The sequence below is a fragment of the Bos taurus genome, chromosome 28, assembly GCF_002263795.3.
Source record: "Bos taurus isolate L1 Dominette 01449 registration number 42190680 breed Hereford chromosome 28, ARS-UCD2.0, whole genome shotgun sequence".
NCBI lineage: Eukaryota > Metazoa > Chordata > Mammalia > Artiodactyla > Bovidae > Bos > Bos taurus.
In genome coordinates this window covers 14,145,332-14,165,604 of record NC_037355.1, presented here as the reverse complement: position 1 = coordinate 14,165,604, position 20,273 = coordinate 14,145,332, and the positions used below count along the sequence as shown (strand labels likewise).

Here is a 20,273-nt window from a genome sequence, read left to right as displayed (position 1 = left end):
TGAAGTATATGCAACAAAGTTTCTTGACACTGGGGTTAAACAACAACCAAAAAAAAAGCTATCCATAATAGGTAATAATGAAAATATGAAAATAATATGTAATCTTGGAAGGAAACTAAGGGTCCTATGCTTTCATTTCTGACCATCCATGCACCAGTGAGTGCCCTCTAGATTAAAGTAGAGGAAAAGACAGACAAGGAAAATGCTTGGCCTAAAAGAGAAATCCTGTGTGTTCTTTGCTGTGTGATAGACGAAGAGGAGAAGCAGCAGTCAGGAAAGGAAATCTAAGTTCCTCTCAAATTGGAGGTGAGAATAATCAGCTGCTAAATCTGGGACATAAACAAGAAGTCTAAAGTGTAAACAGGAGGAGTCTGTGTGTTGAAAATAGGTTATTACTTGTGGGCAGTTACCATGACTCGTGGCCACTACATGGTCATCCTTGAAATCATAAGATGCTACAATAATCTTCTACAATAACATGTCTATTATTACAAAATACTTAAAAATATTATTCTGTTGTTGAATTAAAAAGTTATATGTTACTTTGCATTATGATAATCCTTCCCAAATACTGCTATGTAACAAATATTTGGGAACAACTATGATAAGGATAAAGGTTGATTTGAATCCCCAGGAAACCTGCGGATATTCCACAGTCTGCATTATCACAAACATCGATTTCTCCATCTCGCATGATTTACCTTTCTTGGATTTGGCACCAATCTTCAGTTTTGATGGCCAAGCAATCTGAGTATTTGTTTCCTCCATGATCTGCAGCAAAAATTTAGAGAAAAATATTGATTCGATTAAGAACTTGCATTTACAGGTAAGATTTTTTTTCCCAGGAAAAAAAAAAAATTATTTTCAAGTCCTTAGCATCATGTTGTTGCAACAAAATGACCTCTTTTTAAAACAATTCAAAAACAAAACAAAACCTTGGCGGGGTTGGGGGTGGGGAGGGGAGATGCATTTTTATAAGCCTTTAATCTATTAGAAATAGTCCAGTATATTTGTTACTCCCAGCATTCCTCTCTGTGATGCTCCAGAATTCTAACTTGTGGCCAAACCACCCGAGATGCTTGTGCTGAGTAAAATTCCCCCATGACAATCACCAGCGGATTGCAACACATCAAACATGATCCTTGTAATACAAAACGACATGGGATAGGCCTTACGAAATGAAGTGTTGTTTTTTTTTTTTTTTTTTTTTTTTTCTGGAGAAAATAAAATAAACTTGCTTTGGGCACATTTGTGTTTCATTAAAACTGATGAAAAGCCTCTAAACAGGACATCACGTCATAAGGCTGCATTTCCCATCATCTTTTGCCTGATCTGAGATGGCATTTTTGCCACAGTTCTTTCCCACTTCCCAGGCAGAATATTGGCCAGAAGGACTGGAGACCCACTGTGGCAAAAGCCCAAGGACAAGTGACGCAGGCAAAGTGTGCAGAGCAAAGGAAGTCCACGATAAATGAGAGATGAGTGAATCACCAAGAAGTGCCCATCCTTTCTATTATCACACAAATTAGCCTAGGTTATTGTTGACTTTCATACCATGAATATAAAATTCACTCAGCAAATGAATAAAGCCAACAACTGGCCAAATTCATAGGCAAATGACAGCAACTGCCACTCGTAAGTCACTTGAGTGGGATAATATTTAATTTTTCATATGGATTTAGAGGTAACTAAACAAATTAATGCCTAAGACAATGAAACGCATGAACAATGTAGTTAATAAAAAGTCCCTCTTCTCCCTCTGTATTGGCTGTGTTCTGGACATAAGGCTAAATGGTTTACATGTTAGCATGCATCATTCTTCATTTAATCCTCTTTATCACAGCAGCAAAGGGCTTGCAGCAGATGTTTCAGCCTGGCAGCCCATAGAGGCGTGTTGTCCACCTACTATAAGGTTTTTTTTTAAATATGAGCCAACATTTTTAAATCTGGGAATTTCACATAGACATTCAGGTTTCTGCTTCTCTGGAAAATGTGGCAGAGTTAGCATCCGGAGCCCACACCCCGACGTGGCCACGCTCGGCTGGCCCTGAGGACCAGATGCCCCCTTTACCCAGGGTCAGGAGACCCTGGGCTGTCCCCCCGACCAACTCCCCCTGGGTGTCCCACAGTGAGATCCCAAGCCACTTGCCCTTCTTGTCACTGTGTATTACTCACTTGCCAGTTATCACGGTGTTTGCACTTCTATACCCGTGTCTCTATTGAAAACTGAAAAACAAGACTAAAATCACGCTCTCTTCTCAAAGTGGAGGGGCTGCCCTGGCCCTGCAGGTGGGCAAGCCCACTGCCCCAGCTCTGCAGATCCGGCCCCTGCCTCTGCTCCTCCGATCTATGCTGTCCTATTCATGGGTTTCATTGTCTTCTCCATGAAATAAGAGAACTTATTTCTAAACAAGTTAGAAATAAGAACTTATTAATTTCTAAACTTAACTCTAAACCCATATTTTTAAAAACTTTTTATTGGAGTTGATGTGCAATGTTGTGTTAGTGTCAAGTGTACAGCAAAGTGAACCAGTTCCACATGTATCTACTCTGTTTTAGATTCTTTTCCCACATAGGTCATTACAGAGTATCGAGTAGAATTCCCCGTATTGTGCAACAGGTCCTCAGTAGTTATCTATCACAATCTGAGATTCTATTTTCTGTGTTTACTTGTTTATAGTTTGTCTCTGCAGAATAAAAGCTCTCTAAACCCTGCACACAGCAAGCACAGATTTATCTGGATAAATGAATCTTCCTAACACCCTTGGGAAGTAGATTTCTTTATTCCTCAAATAGCTGGGATGGAACAGAGTAGGGATAAAAACTTTAGACAGCTGACAAAGACTGGCCTTTTAACCACCATACTATATGCAATATAGGACCTCTTTTAAAAACTGTGTATAACACATTTGAAAATATGCTTTAGAATTTATGCAGACTGACTGCAGGTTTAACAACCTGCAAATATTTATCAAAAACCTACTTCGGTGCCATAATTATAATACTTAATAAAGAAGTTGCTCATCAAAGAGAGTTGGAAGATATAACCTTCTGGAACTTTCATCATTTGGAGAGTTTCCCAGAAATTACCTGGCATGTGATCATCTCTTTTTATTAAACACCAATAAATGCTCCATAAAGAAAATAATTTGCCATAGAAAATATCTTAATAGCAGGTAACAGCTATTGAGCTGAAATGCCTTCTTTACACACACTTCCTCTAAACCTCACACCAGTCCAGTGTCTCTACAGTGCAGTGAAGTGCAAGGACCCAGAGCAATGAATAAGGAACAATTCCTGGTGTTCACAAGTTTACAGTCAAGTTCAGGGACACAGACAGACCATCAGAGGCAGTGGGCTGGGTGCTGGCACAGGGCCACTCACAAGGGTGGCTCTGGCTCCTATTGTGAAAGGTTGAGGTTGGAGGTAAAGTTAGTAAAGGGCTCCCCAAAATATAGCCTGTAAAGTCACTCAAGTCCTGACAGGCAAGTAAAAGCCAATTTATGAATGAACTTATCAGTCACTAAATGAGGGCAGGAAGGCCCAATCAGTAGGGCTTTCTTATGGGTCATGTTTTATCACCCATTAGTTCCAGCTACTGTACACGTATCTTCAAAGTGACTAAAATTAGATAGAACATTTTCCTCTAAGATAGCTTAAGAGAGAAAATGGGAAATTAAGATCTTACCATCATATTGGTGGGGAAGCAGAAAGAGAATAATCTATATACTTTTGTAAATTTGGCTGTGTAATCCAGTAAATTATATCAGGTGCCATAATTATAATACTTAATAAAGAAGTTTCCTTGTCAAAGATGGTTGAAAGACATAACTTTCTAACATCGTAATCATTTGGAGAGCATCCCAGAAAGCATCCTGAGTTCAGAGGCAGAATTACAGCACTAAGCAAGTCTGAGGCTCTGTTACTAGCATGTTTGGCTTAAAAAGATGCCCTAAGTGGTCGTCAGAACAAGTAGATAGGAGAACTGGCAAAGATGAGCTCAGGAAGCTTGTGGCTGAAATCAAAGTAGCCACAAAACCTCTGAGAAGAAAATGACTATGTTACACCTCAAGAAAAAAGGGGGAAAAAAATCCTAAAGTGAGTTTCAGCTAGTTCTTTCTTTTTAATCTTATTATGGCCCTTGTTTCCACTTTCACAAAACCAAAGCTCAAAGAAGAAACTACTAATTTTGAATCATGTTCTACAGACATTAAATCACACCTTAACTATTTTAAAGACTTGTTTTAACCCGTAATTCTGGATGCTGTAACCTTAACAAAGCAGCTAATGAATGGAGGTCAGAGATAAAGTGAAAATTCCAGCTAGAGGCAAAAATAAGACCTAGGAAGTTTACAGGTGAATTCCATACTTTTTAAAAAAGATGTTCCAGGGCTACCAGATAAGCCCTGACCTAAGGGCTTATCTTCCTTTTCACAGAGGCCACGTCCTAGAGTTGAACAGCTTGGGTGTAGACATAAATGATGTCAAAGTCGCTGAGGAGGCTGGGCCGTGGATGCGACAAGTTCCTAGTGCATCTGAAGGGTCAGCACACAGGGAAAGGAGATGAAAGGAGCAACTATCACAGGAGCTACAGGCAATCTCTCACCATCTTCACAAAATCCAGACATGTTTAATAGAGAACCACAGAACTAAAGTGACATTTTTTTAAAAATACAGGAAAGAACTCTGGAGCCGTTCATTCTGTGGATTTTATAATGTATGAAAACACTGACATCTTTCTAGAAAATGTATTTTCTACAAATGAATTAATTCCTGCAAAACTTCACAAAGAAATCAATTCCCAGAAAACCATGATATGCCCTAATTGTTTAAATTGTTTTTAATTGATTTTTAAAGAATTTGTTTCTGCACCCTGTGGCATATGGGATCTTCGTTCCCTGCTGCTGCTGCTGCTGCTGCTGCTGCTGCTGCTAAATCACTTCAGTCGTGTCCGACTCTGTGAGACCCCATAGACAGCAGCCCACCAGGCTCCCCCGTCCCTGGGATTCTCCAGGCAAGAACACTGGAGTGGGTTGCCATTTCCTTCTCCAATGCATGAAAGTGAAAAGTGAAAGTGAAGTTGCTCAGTCGTGTCCGACTCTTCGTGACCCCATGGACTGCAGCCTACCAGGCTCCTCCATCCATGGGATTTTCCAGGCAAGAGTATTAGAGTGGGGTGCCATTGCCTTCTCCCTGACCAGGGCTCAAACCCACACTCCCTGCATTTAGAAGACGGAGTCTTAACCACTGGACTGCCAGGGTCCCTAAATGCCCTAATTTTTAAGCAAATCAGGATGATATCCAAAAACTTTCGTTTGCATTCAAGGAATAATTTAAATTAAATGGCCAACTCCTGACCAACCTCTTTACAAAATATAAGTTGTTGATGTCCCCAAGTTGTGTGAAATTTGAACTGAAAGCTGGGAAACCTGCCTAAAATCACTACTGCTTCCATGTTAAACTAAATCTATAAATACTCTGATGTCAGTTAAGCCAGGAAGGCCTGGATATGTAAAACCACAGAACCTTTGAGAAGAAAGTGACTATCTTCTGTCTCAGGGGGAAAAAAATCCTAAAATGAATTCCAGCTAGTTTTTTCCCCACCAATTGTATTATTGTTCTGGTTTCCACCTTCACAAAATCAGACCTTGAAGAACAAATATCTGATGTTGAGTCATTTTCAATAAATATTAAGTGACACCTCAAATATTTTAAAGACTTGTTCTAACCCATAATTCTGGATGCTTCATGTTTATACCATCTCAACTAGGTCAGTGTTAGCTTCTGAGTATCTTCATTCTCACAAGAATCTCTTCTCGATTCTAATTTCTGCCAGGTTATACATAATAGGCAACAATTATATGTCATAAAGAGAGAGGAGATTTTGGAGGAGTTGATCTAAAAATGCAATTATTTGAAAAATAACTCTTAAATTTCTGTCATTAGGCTTGTACTGACTACTAACAGGGAATTAATCATTAAAATGTAACTTAATTCTTATGCTAATCTCAGTTGTGATGAATTCCAAATATTTATAGTAAAAATGGAGGAGGAAATGGCGATTCACTCCAACATCTGCCTGGAGAATTCCATGGAGAGAGGAGTCTAACAGGCTACAGTCCAAGTGGTCGCAAAGAGTCGAACACGACTAAGTGAATGAGTACACGTAGTAACAAGAGTATCTGACCTAATACAAATTTTTAAATATATGAAGCAATTAAAATTAAGATGATTGATATTAGAAAGAACACCTATTTTATCTTCAAAGGTTACTTCTTCATCATGAAAAATCTGTTGAAAATAGAATGCTATATGCAGTTATGGCTGATTTGAGGTGTTGTATGGCAGAAACCAACACAACATTATAAGGCAATTATTCTCTGATGGAAAAAAAATAGAAAACTACGGATAGATAACAGTTTTGGAAGCTAAACAGCCATCTGAAAGTTCTAATTCACATTTGCTTTTCACAAACAGGGAGTAATTTCCCTGATCAAAGAGTAACAGCACTGCTTCTTATATTAAAAAGGTACCTAATAAAAATGGAATAATATATTCTTACTTTGGGTTTAGTTTTGGGGGAATAAGGGAAGGAAAGGAAGGTAACATTTATATAAGCTGGAATACAGAAGCTTTTTTTGATTGGAAGAAAGTTCTATCAGCTATTGAAAAATGTCATCATCACAGATGTACATGGAAGCATTGAAATAATCTCACTTTCCTTAAATATCTTGACAAAACTAGAATAAAATAAACAAGATCACCTATATTCTATTCACCTAAATTCTATAAGTAGCTTCATTTATGATAAAAATAATCTCCATGTAGATTCTTCAATAACAAGTCATAGATTTTTTTTTCCCTCTCCAACAAATTCCACATTAGTACACCATGTAAAAAGAGAACATGTCTACAAATGCTCACTATACTACACATTCTGAAAGTCTGAAGCAATTATAGGATAGTATCTTACAGATGAAGGAAACCTTTACTAAACCAGCAACATTCTACTAATGTGCTTATTTCACCAAATTCTTCAATCCAGACGTAAAGCTAAAAATCCACAAGTAATCAGCATCTCAGATCAACCCAAGACAAATCTATTTATGCTGACTTTACTTGAGATATTTATTTTTGAGCCAGGCAAAGAATGCTTGACATTTATACTCTAAGCTATTGAAAATTCATCCTTCAAAATGGCTACCAGCTGGGTGCCACCCACAGCCTGCTTCTCTAAGAGACCAACTCCTGTGTGCTCTATCTTCCCTGTGTTAATATCAATGGAGAAATAAGGTCCACCATCACGGAGGAGGCTGTCTGAAGTCACTTCATGTACTGACAGATTATGAGTCAATTTGCTGAACTTCACCATGAAGGGAGCTAAGTGAGAAAAGAGCAACTAGAAGCCACTGAAAGGTGGAGCTGGGAAACAAGTGAAGTCTCACATGAGGGCGTGTCTACAAGCTGAGGCGGGGACTTCCTGGTGGTCAGTGGACTCTTGTGCTTCCACTGCAGGGGACCCAAGTTCAATCCCTGGCTGGGGACCTAAGATCCTTGCAGTGCTATGCGGTGCGTCAAAATAAAACAAAAGCTGGGGATATTGATTTTGCTGAGACATTAGAGGTCTTTGCTATATTTCATTTTAAATCCAAGAAATGTTATCTCAATGATTCAGTTATTCATCATCCCCAGAACACCTGCGCACATTTGCCTGATGTTAACATACACTTTCCATGTACTCAAGATTATCTTATAAATCAGGTACGTGAAAACTTTTTTTTTTTTTAATTAACAGATGGGGAAAGCAGGATTCAAAGAGGTTAAGCAGCAGATAGGCATGTGGCAAAGCCCAGGTTGACAATAAGTGACTGACTCCCCAGGCAAGGGTGATTTCTGCTGACCTGGCTTATGAAGGAAGGGGAGGCACCACATGCTCAGGGAGGCTGCTGTCAGAACCCTGCTGTGAACACGAAAGTGCTCGCCAGCGGCAGCCTGGCTGGCCCTGGCATCCTGGTTAATGACACAGTGACCCAGAAGTGGCCCCAAAACGGTTCAACCCAGGGAGGAATCCCCACCCCACGCATGTATAGAGAATGTGAGAAGCAATTTGGTTGTCACAGTGACACAAATGAGGGTCACACTGGCACTCAGCTGAACCTCCCACGAAGAGCAGGAATAGCCACTCAAGATACCCACAGAGAGCGATGTCCCTGGTGGCCCTGTGATTAAGACTCCACACTTCCAGTGCAAGGCACACAGGTTCAATCCCTAGTCTGGGAACTAAGACCTAACATGCCACACAGCCAAAAAAAAAAAAAAAAAAACAGATATCCATAGAGACAGTCCTGGCTTTGCACTGTTTTGATACATGGATTTTAGTTACCACAGTTCAGTTAGTGGTGCTGGGGAAGACTCTTGAGAGCTCCCTGAAAAGCAAGGAGGTCAAAGCAGTCTATCCTAAAGGAAATCAACCTGAATATTCATTGGAAGGACTGATGCTGAAGCTCCAATACCTTGGCTACCTGATGTGAAGAGTCTAGTCATTGGAAAAGATCCTGATGCTGGGAAAGATTGAAGGCAGGAGGAGAAGGGGATGACAGAGGACAAGATGCTCCAGGAGATGATGAAGGACAGGGAAGCCTGGAGTGCTGCAGTTCAACACCACCAAACCCCCAACAACACAAGTTTATATTCCAGTTACCAAAGTCTATTCACTGTGATTTTGAGTAGCTGCATCAAATAGAAATTCCCCTGCCAGCTCTTCAGTACACAAATCACTACATATGTAACAGATGTGCAGCTTGATCAGTGGCCAGTCATGCTGCTTCTTTCAAAGTCTGTCTGTTGTTACTCACAAGACATCTGTAATCAGTTCACGTACAGACAGCAAAGCAAGGAATGGTGCTGACTTTCTGTCTTCCAGTGATAAAACCAAAGGACATGAAAATGGATAACCCAAAGTGAAAACTGGTCAACAAAGATGAAAGTGAAGCAGAAAAGCAAAATATTATACTGCTGGAACTGGAATTTAAATCCAGTATCAACGGGGATAGTATCAATAGCTAACAGTGGGAATTTTGACACTGATGCTGTATGTGAGACTCTGAATTCACAGCCAGAGGAACTTTGTGAAGACAAAAGTAGCAACATCAAAGAATGAACACAGTCATGATGGAAAGGATGAAGATGTCCCAAAGGAGATGATACCAGCCAAATAACTCACATTAAAAAACAAAACAAAACAAAACTCTGGGAGGGGGTTTCCCTGGTGGCTTAGTGGTAAAGAATCCACCTGGAAATACAAGAGACACACATTCGATCCCCGATCTGGAAAGATCCCACATGCCGCAGAGCAACTGAGCCTGTGCACCACAAATACTGAGACTGTTCTAGAGCCTGTAAGCGGCAACTACTGAAGCCCGCACGCCTAGAGCCCATGCTCGCAACAAGAGAAGCCACCACAATGAGGAGCCCACGCATAACTAGAGAATGACCCTCTCTCACCACAACTACAGAAAAGCCTGCACAGCAATGAAGACTCAGCACAAAAATTTATTATTTAAAAAAACTAAGAAATTTCACAACTTTGAAAGTATAAGGATAAGCTGTTGGAATCTGATTTAGACTTAAGACTATGATAATTCAAGGCACAGAAAAGATGCTATCTCAATACTGTAAGTTTTGCAATAAGAAGAAAGCTAGTGCTGTTGCAACTTGACAAGATTTTACAAAGAAATGAAACACAATAATTCTCAGTGTTTCTAATGTTTAAATACAATGTTCTGAATAATTATTAATTTTACTATTTTTTCATTTTCCTATAATTTATGATTGATAGGAAGAGATTTTTTTCTCATGTTTGAAAAAATTTTTTAAAGGTTGCAGACCATTCCATTTTCCCATTGATTACTAAAAGGGTTTTGCACAGTTTCAGTCTGCTAGGTTATTTTTAGGGTCCCACATTACATTCACTATACACAGTCACTATACACATTCACTATAATTGTATACATTCACTAGACAAGATGAAGCCTACTTTTTAATGCCCTACTGAAAATCACAGATAAGGGGTTTTAAACTATTCACACTATAGGCAAGTTTAAGCTCATTTATTTCAGAAAGTTCAAAGAACTCTTACTTATCAATTAAAACCTAGATGAAATGTGCCCTCCACTGTGAAAACTCCTCCAGCTCTCCCAGGCAAAGTTCAGCTCTCTCTCCCCATCCCCATTCTCACCTTGGTGTGGCAACATTACAGTGCTTATTGCTTTGCTGAGATTACCAATCCCACAAATGAGTTGGGCTCCTGGTAGCCAACAGCTGTATTTTGACCTTTTTCATGGGTGTATGGTCTAAATAACTTTATATTTTTATTTTTGGGGGATATTTCATTTATTTTTTTTTGCGGGGATACATGTATTATTTTATTATTATTATTTTTTACTTTACAATATTGTATTGGTTTTGCCATACATCAACATGCATCCGCCACGGGTGTGAGGAACACGTGTAGATAACTTTATATTTTTAAACTTTTTAAAATTTATTTTTATTGAAGTATAGTTGAAGAACAATGTTAATTACTGGTGTATAGCAAAATGACTCAATTATACACAAAGACATTCGTTTTCAGGTTCTTTTCCACTATGGTTTACCATAGGATATTGAATATAGTTTCCTGTATTATACAGTAGGACCTTGTCGTTTATCCATTCTACGTTTGCATCTGCTAACCCCAAACTCCCGATCCAACCCTCTCCCACCCTCCGCTCCTTCGGCAACCACCAGATTGTTCTCTGTGTTCCAGATCCTGTTTCAGTTCATAGCTTCATTTGTGTCGTATTTTAGACTCCACATGTAAGTGATATCATATGCTATTAGGATCTCAATACACATTGGTAAAGTAATTAGCAGCGATGAGGAAGAAATTATGAAGGGAATAGAAAACGTTCCCTTTATATGAGATTTTCCAAGTAGACAGCACATGCTGTAGCACAGATAACAGCCATTTCATCTACAAAGTCTCTTTAACTCATCCAAAATACGGTATTTTTGAAGAGTATGTTTATCAGAATAAATGAACTGAGTGAAAATTCATTAGGTGAAAGTACATTCTAAATCACTGACAAGATTCATTCTCCCAGGGTGCAGCTGTATTATAACAGAGAAAAAAACTCTCCAACCAAAACGTCTGGAGCTGTGGCTTAAGTACAGTGACTGGCGAGTTGGGCCAAGTGTAGGCTGTGGAAAGCAGGAAGCCTAACTTGTGTCATTTCTGTTCCAGCCTACGGCTGGCACCAGCCTGGGGAAAGGGGACACACCCCCATTTTAAAAGACAAGCCAAGTTTTCACATTAAATCTGATTTCTAAACGTTAGCACCTGTTTCAGTAATGTAAAAAACATTTTGTGGGGGAAAAAGCATGGTTCCCACTTCTTGATGTGTGCTCCAAACCAAGGAGAATTTTCATGGGATGCGTGCTCAGTCGCTTCAGCTGTGTCTGCCTCTGGGTGACCCCATGGACTGTAGCCCACCAGGCTCCTCTGTCCATGGGGATTCTCCAAGGCAAGAATACTGGAGTGGGTTGCCATGCCCTCCTCCAGGGGATCTTCCCAACCCAGGAATTAACCTCACGGTTTCTCCAGCGTCTTCTGCATAACAAGCAGATTCTTTACCAATGAGCCACTTGGGAAGCCCTTTCATGAGGTATGAGTCCTTTATTTCTGATCACCTATGTTAGTAAAAACCTGGTTTCTCGGTTCCCCTGGGACATAAGGACCTATGATTCTTAAGACTATTTCATTCTCCAAGTACCCCTTTATTCCTCAGAAAGATTAACCAAATCTCTATCTGACATCATGAGTAACTCTGAAGAGATTTATTAAACTTGAACCATCAGAGTTAGTTCACTCTAACTGCTGTATAACTTGAGTGTAACAATATAAAAATGGGATAAAACACAACACTACTGATATATTTAATAAAATCAAGTTACCAAGCTCTGACTGTTAATTTCCTAGCCTCTGATTTTTCACATGCCTGGTTAACTCCAGTTACAAGAATCCACATTATAGGCTTTTTTAGACAATACATTTTACCACCCCGCTCATTTTAATCTTTTCAAAGTCAACAATCTTACTTAGCTCAGTAACCTCCAATGGCGTTGATGCTGTTAAGGAATAAAAGATCAACATAACACAGCAGCTCTATAATGGTGTCCCTGAGATATCAAACAGATAAAATTCCATGCAGGCTATGCTACTGCAACAACTCTAAATGGAGTGTGTTCAGTGGATGAATATAAAAAAGCTTCATTTCTCTTTCATGTTGAATGGCCTGTGTGAATTGTCAAGGGGCTTGGTTCTACACACTGAGGGACCTGAGCTAAACTGAGGTGCTTCCATATTATAGTTGCCCATCTGGAATCCATGGTCTCCTGAGTCTCCCTTTGGGAGAAAATCAAGAAGAACCCTGCATCAATATTTTACTGCCTTGGCGTAAAAGAAAAACACGCTACTTCCCCCACAGCTCATTGACCATGACTATGTGTACATCTCTGCCAAACTCAAAGGGAGCTGGGACATGCAGGAGGCAATTAGAATACCTGGTGGGCACTGCTGTCTCACTACTGCCAGATAGTTCTTTAAAAGCTTCATTGTCCCATGGTCGAAGGACTTATTACCAAGTGAAACCTCCCCTTGCTCTTATTTTTTTTTATAATCCAGACCCATCAAATAGCCTTTTAAGCATATTTCCACCTGGGTATCTCAATAGCTTCTTAGACATGCTTAACTTGAACACAATCTTCTACATGCAACTTGACACTGTAAGTTGTCTAACCAGGATCCAAACATCAACCCACTTACCTAAGAGTGCTGCCACCTCCATCGCCAGAGGTTACTTTAAAAACCACCACGTTAAAACTTAACAACAAATGCAAATAACTTCATCCAAAATGGGCAAAGAACTTGAAAAGACATATCTCTAACAAAGATATATAAATAGTTAATGAGCATATAAAAAGATGCTCAGTAACACTGATCATTCAGTTCAGATCAGTCGCTCAGTCATGTCCGACTCTTTGTGACCCCATGAATCACAGCACGCCAGGCCTCCCGGTCCATCACCAACTCCTGGAGTTCACCCAGACTCACATCCATCGAGTCAGTGATGCCATCCAGCCATCTCATCCTCTGTCGTCCGCTTCTCCTCCTGCCCCCAATCCCTCCCACCATCAGAGTCTTTTCCAATGAGTCAGCTTTTCAAATGAGGTGGCCAAAGTACTGGAGTTTCAGCTTCAGCATCATTCCTTCCAAAGAAATCCCAGGGCTGATCTCCTTCAGAATGGACTGCTTGGATCTCCTTGCAGTCCAACAGACTCTCAAGAGTCTTCTCCAACACCAATTGATGGCTCAAAAGCATCAATTCTTCGGCGCTCAGCCTTCTTCACAGTCCAACTCTCACATCCATACATGACCACAGGAAAAACCATAACCTTGACTAGACGAACCTTTGTTGGCAAAGTGATGTCTCTGCTTTTGAACATGCTATCTAGGTTGGACATAACTTTCCTTCCAAGGAGTAAGCGTCTTTTAATTTCATGGCTGCAGTCACCATCTGCAGTGATTTTGGAGCCCAAAAAAATAACGTCTGACACTGTTTCCACTGTTTCCCCATCTATTTCCCATGAAGTGATGGGACCGGATGCCATGATCTTCGTTTTCTGAATGTTGAGCTTTAAGCCAACATTTTCACTCTCCTCTTTCACTTTCATCAAGAGGCTTTTGAGTTCCTCTTCACTTTCTGCCATAAGGGTGGTGTCATCTGCATATCTGAGGTGATTGATATTTCTCTCGGCAATCTTGATTCCAGCTTGTGTTTCTTCCAGTCCAGCGTTTCTCATGATGTACTCTGCATTTGAGTTAAATAAGCAGGGTGACAATGTACAGCCTTGATGTACTCCTTTTCCTATTTGGAACCAGTCTGTTGTTCCATGTCCAGTTCTAACTGTTGCTTCCTGACCTGCATACAGATTTCTCAAGAGGTAGGCCAGGTGGTCTGGTATTCCCATCTCTTTCAGAATTTTCCACAGTTTATTGTGATCCACACAGTCAAAGGCTTTGGCATAGTCAATAAAGCAGAAATAGATGTTTTTCTGGAACTCTCTTGCTTTTTCCATGATCCAACAGATGTTGGCAATTTGATCTCTGGTTCGATCATTAGGGAAGTGCAAATCAAAAGTACTGATATGAGATACCACCTCATACCCATAAGCATAGCTTACTATCAAAACACACACACAAAAAGTAACAAGTGTTGGTAAGGATGTGGATAAAATGAAACCCTTGTGCACTGTAGGTGAGAATATAAAATGGCACAGCTGCTGTAGAAAACAGTATGATACTTCCTCAAAATAGTAAAAATAGAATTAACATATGATTTAGCACTTCTGGGTATATATCAAAAAGAACTTAAATCAGGGACTCAAAGAGATATTTGTACAACGATCAACCGTGTTCACAGCAGCACTATTCAAAGTAGCTAAAATATGGACGCAACCCTAGTGTCCATCACTGGATGAACAGATAAGCAGAATGTGGTTTATACACACAATGGAATATTATCCAGCCTTAAAAAGGAAGGAAATTCTAACATATACTACAACATGGATAAACCTTGAGGACATTATGCTAGGTGAAATAAGCCAGTCACAAAAATACATATACTATGTGCTTCCCTTTATATGAGAAATGCAGTCAAAATCAGAAAGAGAGAAAGTAGATTGGTGGTTTCCAGGGACTGCAGGGAGAAAGCAATGCGGAGGTACTCCTTTTGTGTGTGTGTGTTCTTTAAGGCCTGCTTAGATGTTGAGCCTTTCTTTCTTTTTTTAATATAAATTTATTTATTTAAATTGGAGGTTAATTACTGTACAATACTGTATTGGTTTTGCCATATGCTGACATGAATCTGCCACAGGTGTACATGTATTCCCCATCCTGAACCCCCCTCCCACTTCCCTCCCCATCCCATCCCTCTGGGTTATCCCAGTGCACCAGCCCTGAGCATCCTGTATCATGCATTGAACCTGGACTGGTGATTCGTTTCACATATGATATTATACATGTTTCAATGCCATTCTCCCAAATCATCCCACCCTCGCCCTCTCCCACAGAGTTCAAAAGACTGTTCAATATATCTGTGTCTCTTTTGCTGTCTCGCATACAGGGTTATCATTACCGTCTTTCTAAATTCCATATATATGTGTTAGTACACTGTATTGGTGTTTTTCTTTCTGGCTTACTTCACTCTGTATAATAGGCTCCAGTTTCATCCACCTCATTAGAACTGATTCAAATGTATTCTTTTTAATGGCTGAGTAATATTCCATTGTGTATATGTACCACAGCTTTCTTATCCATTCATCTGCTGATGGACGTCTAGGTTGCTTCCATGTCCTGGCTATTATAAACAGTGCTGCAATGAACACTGGGGTACAAGTGTCTCTTTCAATTCTGGTTTCCTCGGTGTGTATGCCCAGCAGTGGGATTGCTGGGTCATATGGCAGTTCTATTTCCAGTTTTTTAAGGACTCTCCACACTGGAGAGTCTCCATAGTGGCTGTACTAGTTTGCATTCCTTAACAGATACAGAGTTTCAGTTTTACTAGATGAAAAGAACCTCGGAGACAGATGGTGGTGATGGCTGAACAACATTGTTGCTGTTGTTGTTCAGTCACTAAGTCATGTCTGACTCTCTGCAACTCCATGGACTGCAGCCTGCCAGACTTCACTATCTCCCAGAGTTTGCTGAAACCCATGGCCATTGAGTAGGTCCAACCATCTCATCCTCTGTCTCCCCCATCTCCTCTCATCATCAATCTTTCCCAGCATCAGGGTCTTTTCCAATGAGTCAGTTCTTCACATCAGGTGGCCAAAGTATTGGATCCCGAGAACAACGTTAATGAATGTACTTAATACCACAGAAAGATACAATTAAAAATGGTTAACATAACATCAGCATCATAGTGGCATGAGACACTCTCTTTGTTTCTCCTCTTTTAATCTACAACAGTAAAACTTCCATAACTCAACAAAGGTTTCTCTGACCCACACACCAGGATGCTGGAGACTTCCACACATCTGCACACCTAAAGGTCGGTGGACTAGAACATGGAGGAGGGGGAAGCAGGGGAAGAGCAGAGGCAGTGCCCGTGACCCGCATCGCCCAGCCATGGCAGCTGAGCCTACAATTCCAGGGAACCCAGATGCAGGAGGGGAATTGGGGAACATGGCTCTGACGTCCCAGCTCCAACAGCACCCCCCGCCAGGGAACTGGGTGGCAGCTGCAGCAGTAACAGTAGGACCTGCAGCACAGTTCCTCCAGCTGTTGCAGTGTCCACGTCTCCAGCCCCTTACTTACATTACAGCAGCAGTGCCCATGAACCCAACGACCCTAGCTGTAGCAGAAGCATCCACTCACCTCCCCATCCTTCCTACCACCCCCACCACAGCAGCTGCCTGCAACGCAGGGGACCCCAGACATGGTGGAAGTGCCCATCATCCCAGGGTTCCCGGCAGTGACACCAGCAGCAAAGCACCAACAACCCCAGAGGCACACACAACGACAACGAAGGCGCCAGGCAACACCTGTGACAGAGAGGCAGCAGAGGAGGCAAAGGCCGATTCTCTAATGGAGCCAGAGGCACCTCAGAGAAGAGAAATCCAAAACTTGAGATCTATCGCCACCTACTGAAAAACAAAAGAAAAGCCTCTACTTACCAACCTGTTGAATTAGAATTGAATGAAAAAAAGCTTTACCTAAATAAAGGTAAAACGCACAGAGGAACAACTCACCAAGCACCACGAAAAAATCATGACACTTAGTATCACATACACAAAAAAATGACTATTCTCCATAAATCACACCTAAAGTCTGAATACTGAAATTTAAATGACAGAGAATTCAAAATAGCTGTCATGAAGAAACTTAATGAGCTATAAGAAGATTCGGAAAAGTAGTTCAATGAGCTCAGGAATAAATAAATAATGAACAGAAACAATACTTTGCCAAAAAGACTGAAACTCTGAAATTATAAAGAACCAAAAAGAAATTCTGGAGCTGAAGAATTCAATAAATAAGACTTTTTTAATGTATTAGAAAGCACTGGAAACAGAACAGACCATATAGGAGACAGAATTAGCAAACTTGAATATAGAAATCTAGACATGACTCAGGTAGGAGAGAGAGTTATGATTTTTTTTAATGAGGAAATTCTAAAAGAACTGTCCATTAGGAAGGGAAACATAAGACCAGAAACTATAAAACTCCTAGAGGAGAACATAGGCAAAACACTCTCTGATATACATCACAGCAGGATCCTCTATGACCCACCTCCCAGAATACTGGAAATAAAAGCAAAAATAAACAAATGGGACCTAATTAAACTTAAAAGCTTCGCACAACAAAGGAAACTATTAGCAAGGTGAAAAGACAGCCTTCAGAATGGGAGAAAATAATAGCAAATGAAGCAACTGACAAACAACTAATCTCAAAAATATACAAGCAACTCCTACAGCTCAACTCCAGAAAAATAAATGACCCAATCAAAAAATGGGCCAAAGAACTAAACAGACATTTCTCCAAAGAAGACATACAGATGGCTAACAAACACATGAAAAGATGCTCAACATCACTCATTATCAGAGAAATGCAAATCAAAACCACTATGAGGTACCATTTCACACCAGTCAGAATGGCTGCGATCCAAAAGTCTACAAGCAATAAATGCTGGAGAGGGTGTGGAGAAAAGGGAACCCTCTTACACTGTTGGTGGGAATGCAAACTAGTACAGCCACTATGGAGAACAGTGTGGAGATTCCTTAAAAAACTGGAAATAGAACTGCCTTATGATCCAGCAATCCCACTGCTGGGCATACACACTGAGGAAACCAGAAGGGAAAGAGACACGTGTACCCCAGTGTTCATCGCAGCACTGTTTATAATAGCCAGGACATGGAAGCAACCTAGAAGTCCATCAGCAGATGAATGGATAAGAAAGCTGTGGTACATATACACAATGGAGTATTACTCAGCCATTAAAAAGAATACATTTGAATCAGTTCTAATGAGGTGGATGAAACTGGAGCCTATCATACAGAGTGAAGTAAGCCAGAAAGAAAAACACCAATACAGTATACTAACGCATATATATGGAATTTAGAAAGATGGTAACAATAACCCTGTGTACGAGACAGCAAAAAAGACACTGATGTATAGAACAGTCTTATGGACTCTGTGGGAGAGGGAGAGGGTGGGAAGATTTGAGAGAATGGCATTGAAACAGGTATAATATCATGTATGAAACGAGTTGCCAGTCCAGGTTCGATGCACGATACTGGATGCTTGGGGCTGGTGCACTGGGACGACCCATAGGGAGGGTATGGGGAGGGAGGAGGGAGGAGGGTTCAGGATGGGGAACACATGTATACCTGTGGCGGATACATTTTGATATTTGGCAAAACTAATACAATTTTGTAAAGTTTAAAAATAAAATAAAATTTAAAAATTTTATTAAAAAAAAAAAAGGAAGGGCAAGATGTGTTTAAAGGGCAATATAAGGATAATGGGTATCCCAGAAAGAGAAGAGAGAGAGAAGGGAACAGAAAGTTTATTTAAACAAATAATTGCTGAGAACTTCCCAAACCTGTGGAAGAAACTGGATATGCAAGTCAATTAAGCCAAAAGAATATCTAATTCTCTTGATGCAAAAAGACCTTCACCAGGACACATTATATTAAAACTGTCAAAAGTCCACGACAAAGAATCAACTTTAAAAGCAACCAGAGAAGAAAAAGCCAGTAGCCTACAAAGAAACCCCATGAGGCTCTTATCAGATTTCTCATCAGGAACTCTACAGGCCAACAAAGTAGAATGACATACTGCTTACACTCAAAGATAAAATACTCTCATCCAAGAATATCCAGCAAAGTCATCCTCCAGGTTTTTAGGAGAAATAAAGGTTTTCCCAGGAAACATACTTTGAGGGAGTTCACTACCACCAGACCTGCCTTACAAGAAATGTTGAAAGGAGCTCTTCTACCTGAAATGAAGAGGCAAAAGTACACAAAACTGAGTAAGGTGATGATCAGACAGGAAAAATCAGAAAAATTCAACTTTATATCAAATTAGGTTGTTAAACAATTATAATATAAAGGTTAAAAGGGGAAAGAGCAGTAAAACATATATATATATATATATATATATATATATACACACACACACATACATACACACACATACATACATATTCATTTTGGTAACAAACTCACAACATAAAAAGGGATAACTTGTGACAACAAAAACATAAAAGAGGAAAAGGAAGAGAACAGAACACATAAAGGTAAATGAAGACGAGATGCTACCAGCACAAAAAGGGCTATTCTAGCTTTGAGATATTTTGTACACATCTCAGTAACCACACAAAAAAAATCCAGAGCAGACAGGGCATCAAAGCCAGTGCACTGGGACAACCCAGAGGGATGGGATGGGGAGGGAGGCGGGAGGGGCTATGAGACGGGGGGACACATGTGCACCGTGGCCGATTCATGTCAATGTATGGCAAAAACCACCACAGTACTGTAAAGTAATTAGCCTCCAATTAAAATATAAATTAATTTTTTTTGAGTTTTAAATTTTATTTTATTTTTAAACTTTACATAATTGTATTAGTTTTGCCAAATATCAAAATTAATTTTTTTTAAATCTAGAGCAAACATGAAACATAAGAGAAAAGAGAAAAATTATAGAAAACTGCTAAAGTGGCATACAGAAACACAAGGAAAAAGAAAAAAAGGAAATATAGAGCAACCAGAAAACAAAAGATAAAATGGCAGTCCTAAGTATTTATCAATAGTCACCCTAAATGTAAATTGATCGAATTCACCAATCCAAAGTCATGAAGTGACTAGATGGATTAAAAAACAACACTCAGCTACATGTTTCCCCCAGGATAATCATCTCAGTTCTAAAGACAGACATAGGCTCAATGTAAAGGCTTGAAAGGTGATAGTCCAACCAGATGACAGCCAAAGAAAGAGAGCAGAGTCATACTCATGTCAGATAAAATGGACTTCAAGCCAAAAAGGGCATCAAGAGACAAAGCTGGATGAAAATGATGACAATCCATCAAAAAGACATAAAGTTTTTAATATATATGAACCTGAGCTCTAAAATATATAAAGCAATTATTTACAGACTTAAAGGGAGAAATTGACAG

The 20,273-nt window shown here is 39.9% G+C and overlaps 1 protein-coding gene across 3 annotated transcripts in view; it reads right to left on the bottom strand.

Moving 5' to 3' along the window:
• The window catches only part of BICC1 (BicC family RNA binding protein 1), a 347,769-nt gene that overhangs the window by 153,399 nt on the left and 174,097 nt on the right, over positions 1 to 20,273 (bottom strand). For all 3 annotated transcript variants that reach the window (XM_024986876.2, XM_024986877.2, XM_024986878.2), the window contains exon 3: positions 702 to 771. In XM_024986876.2, the coding sequence (XP_024842644.1) occupies positions 702 to 771 (70 nt within the window). The remainder of the gene's footprint in view (positions 1 to 701; positions 772 to 20,273) is intronic.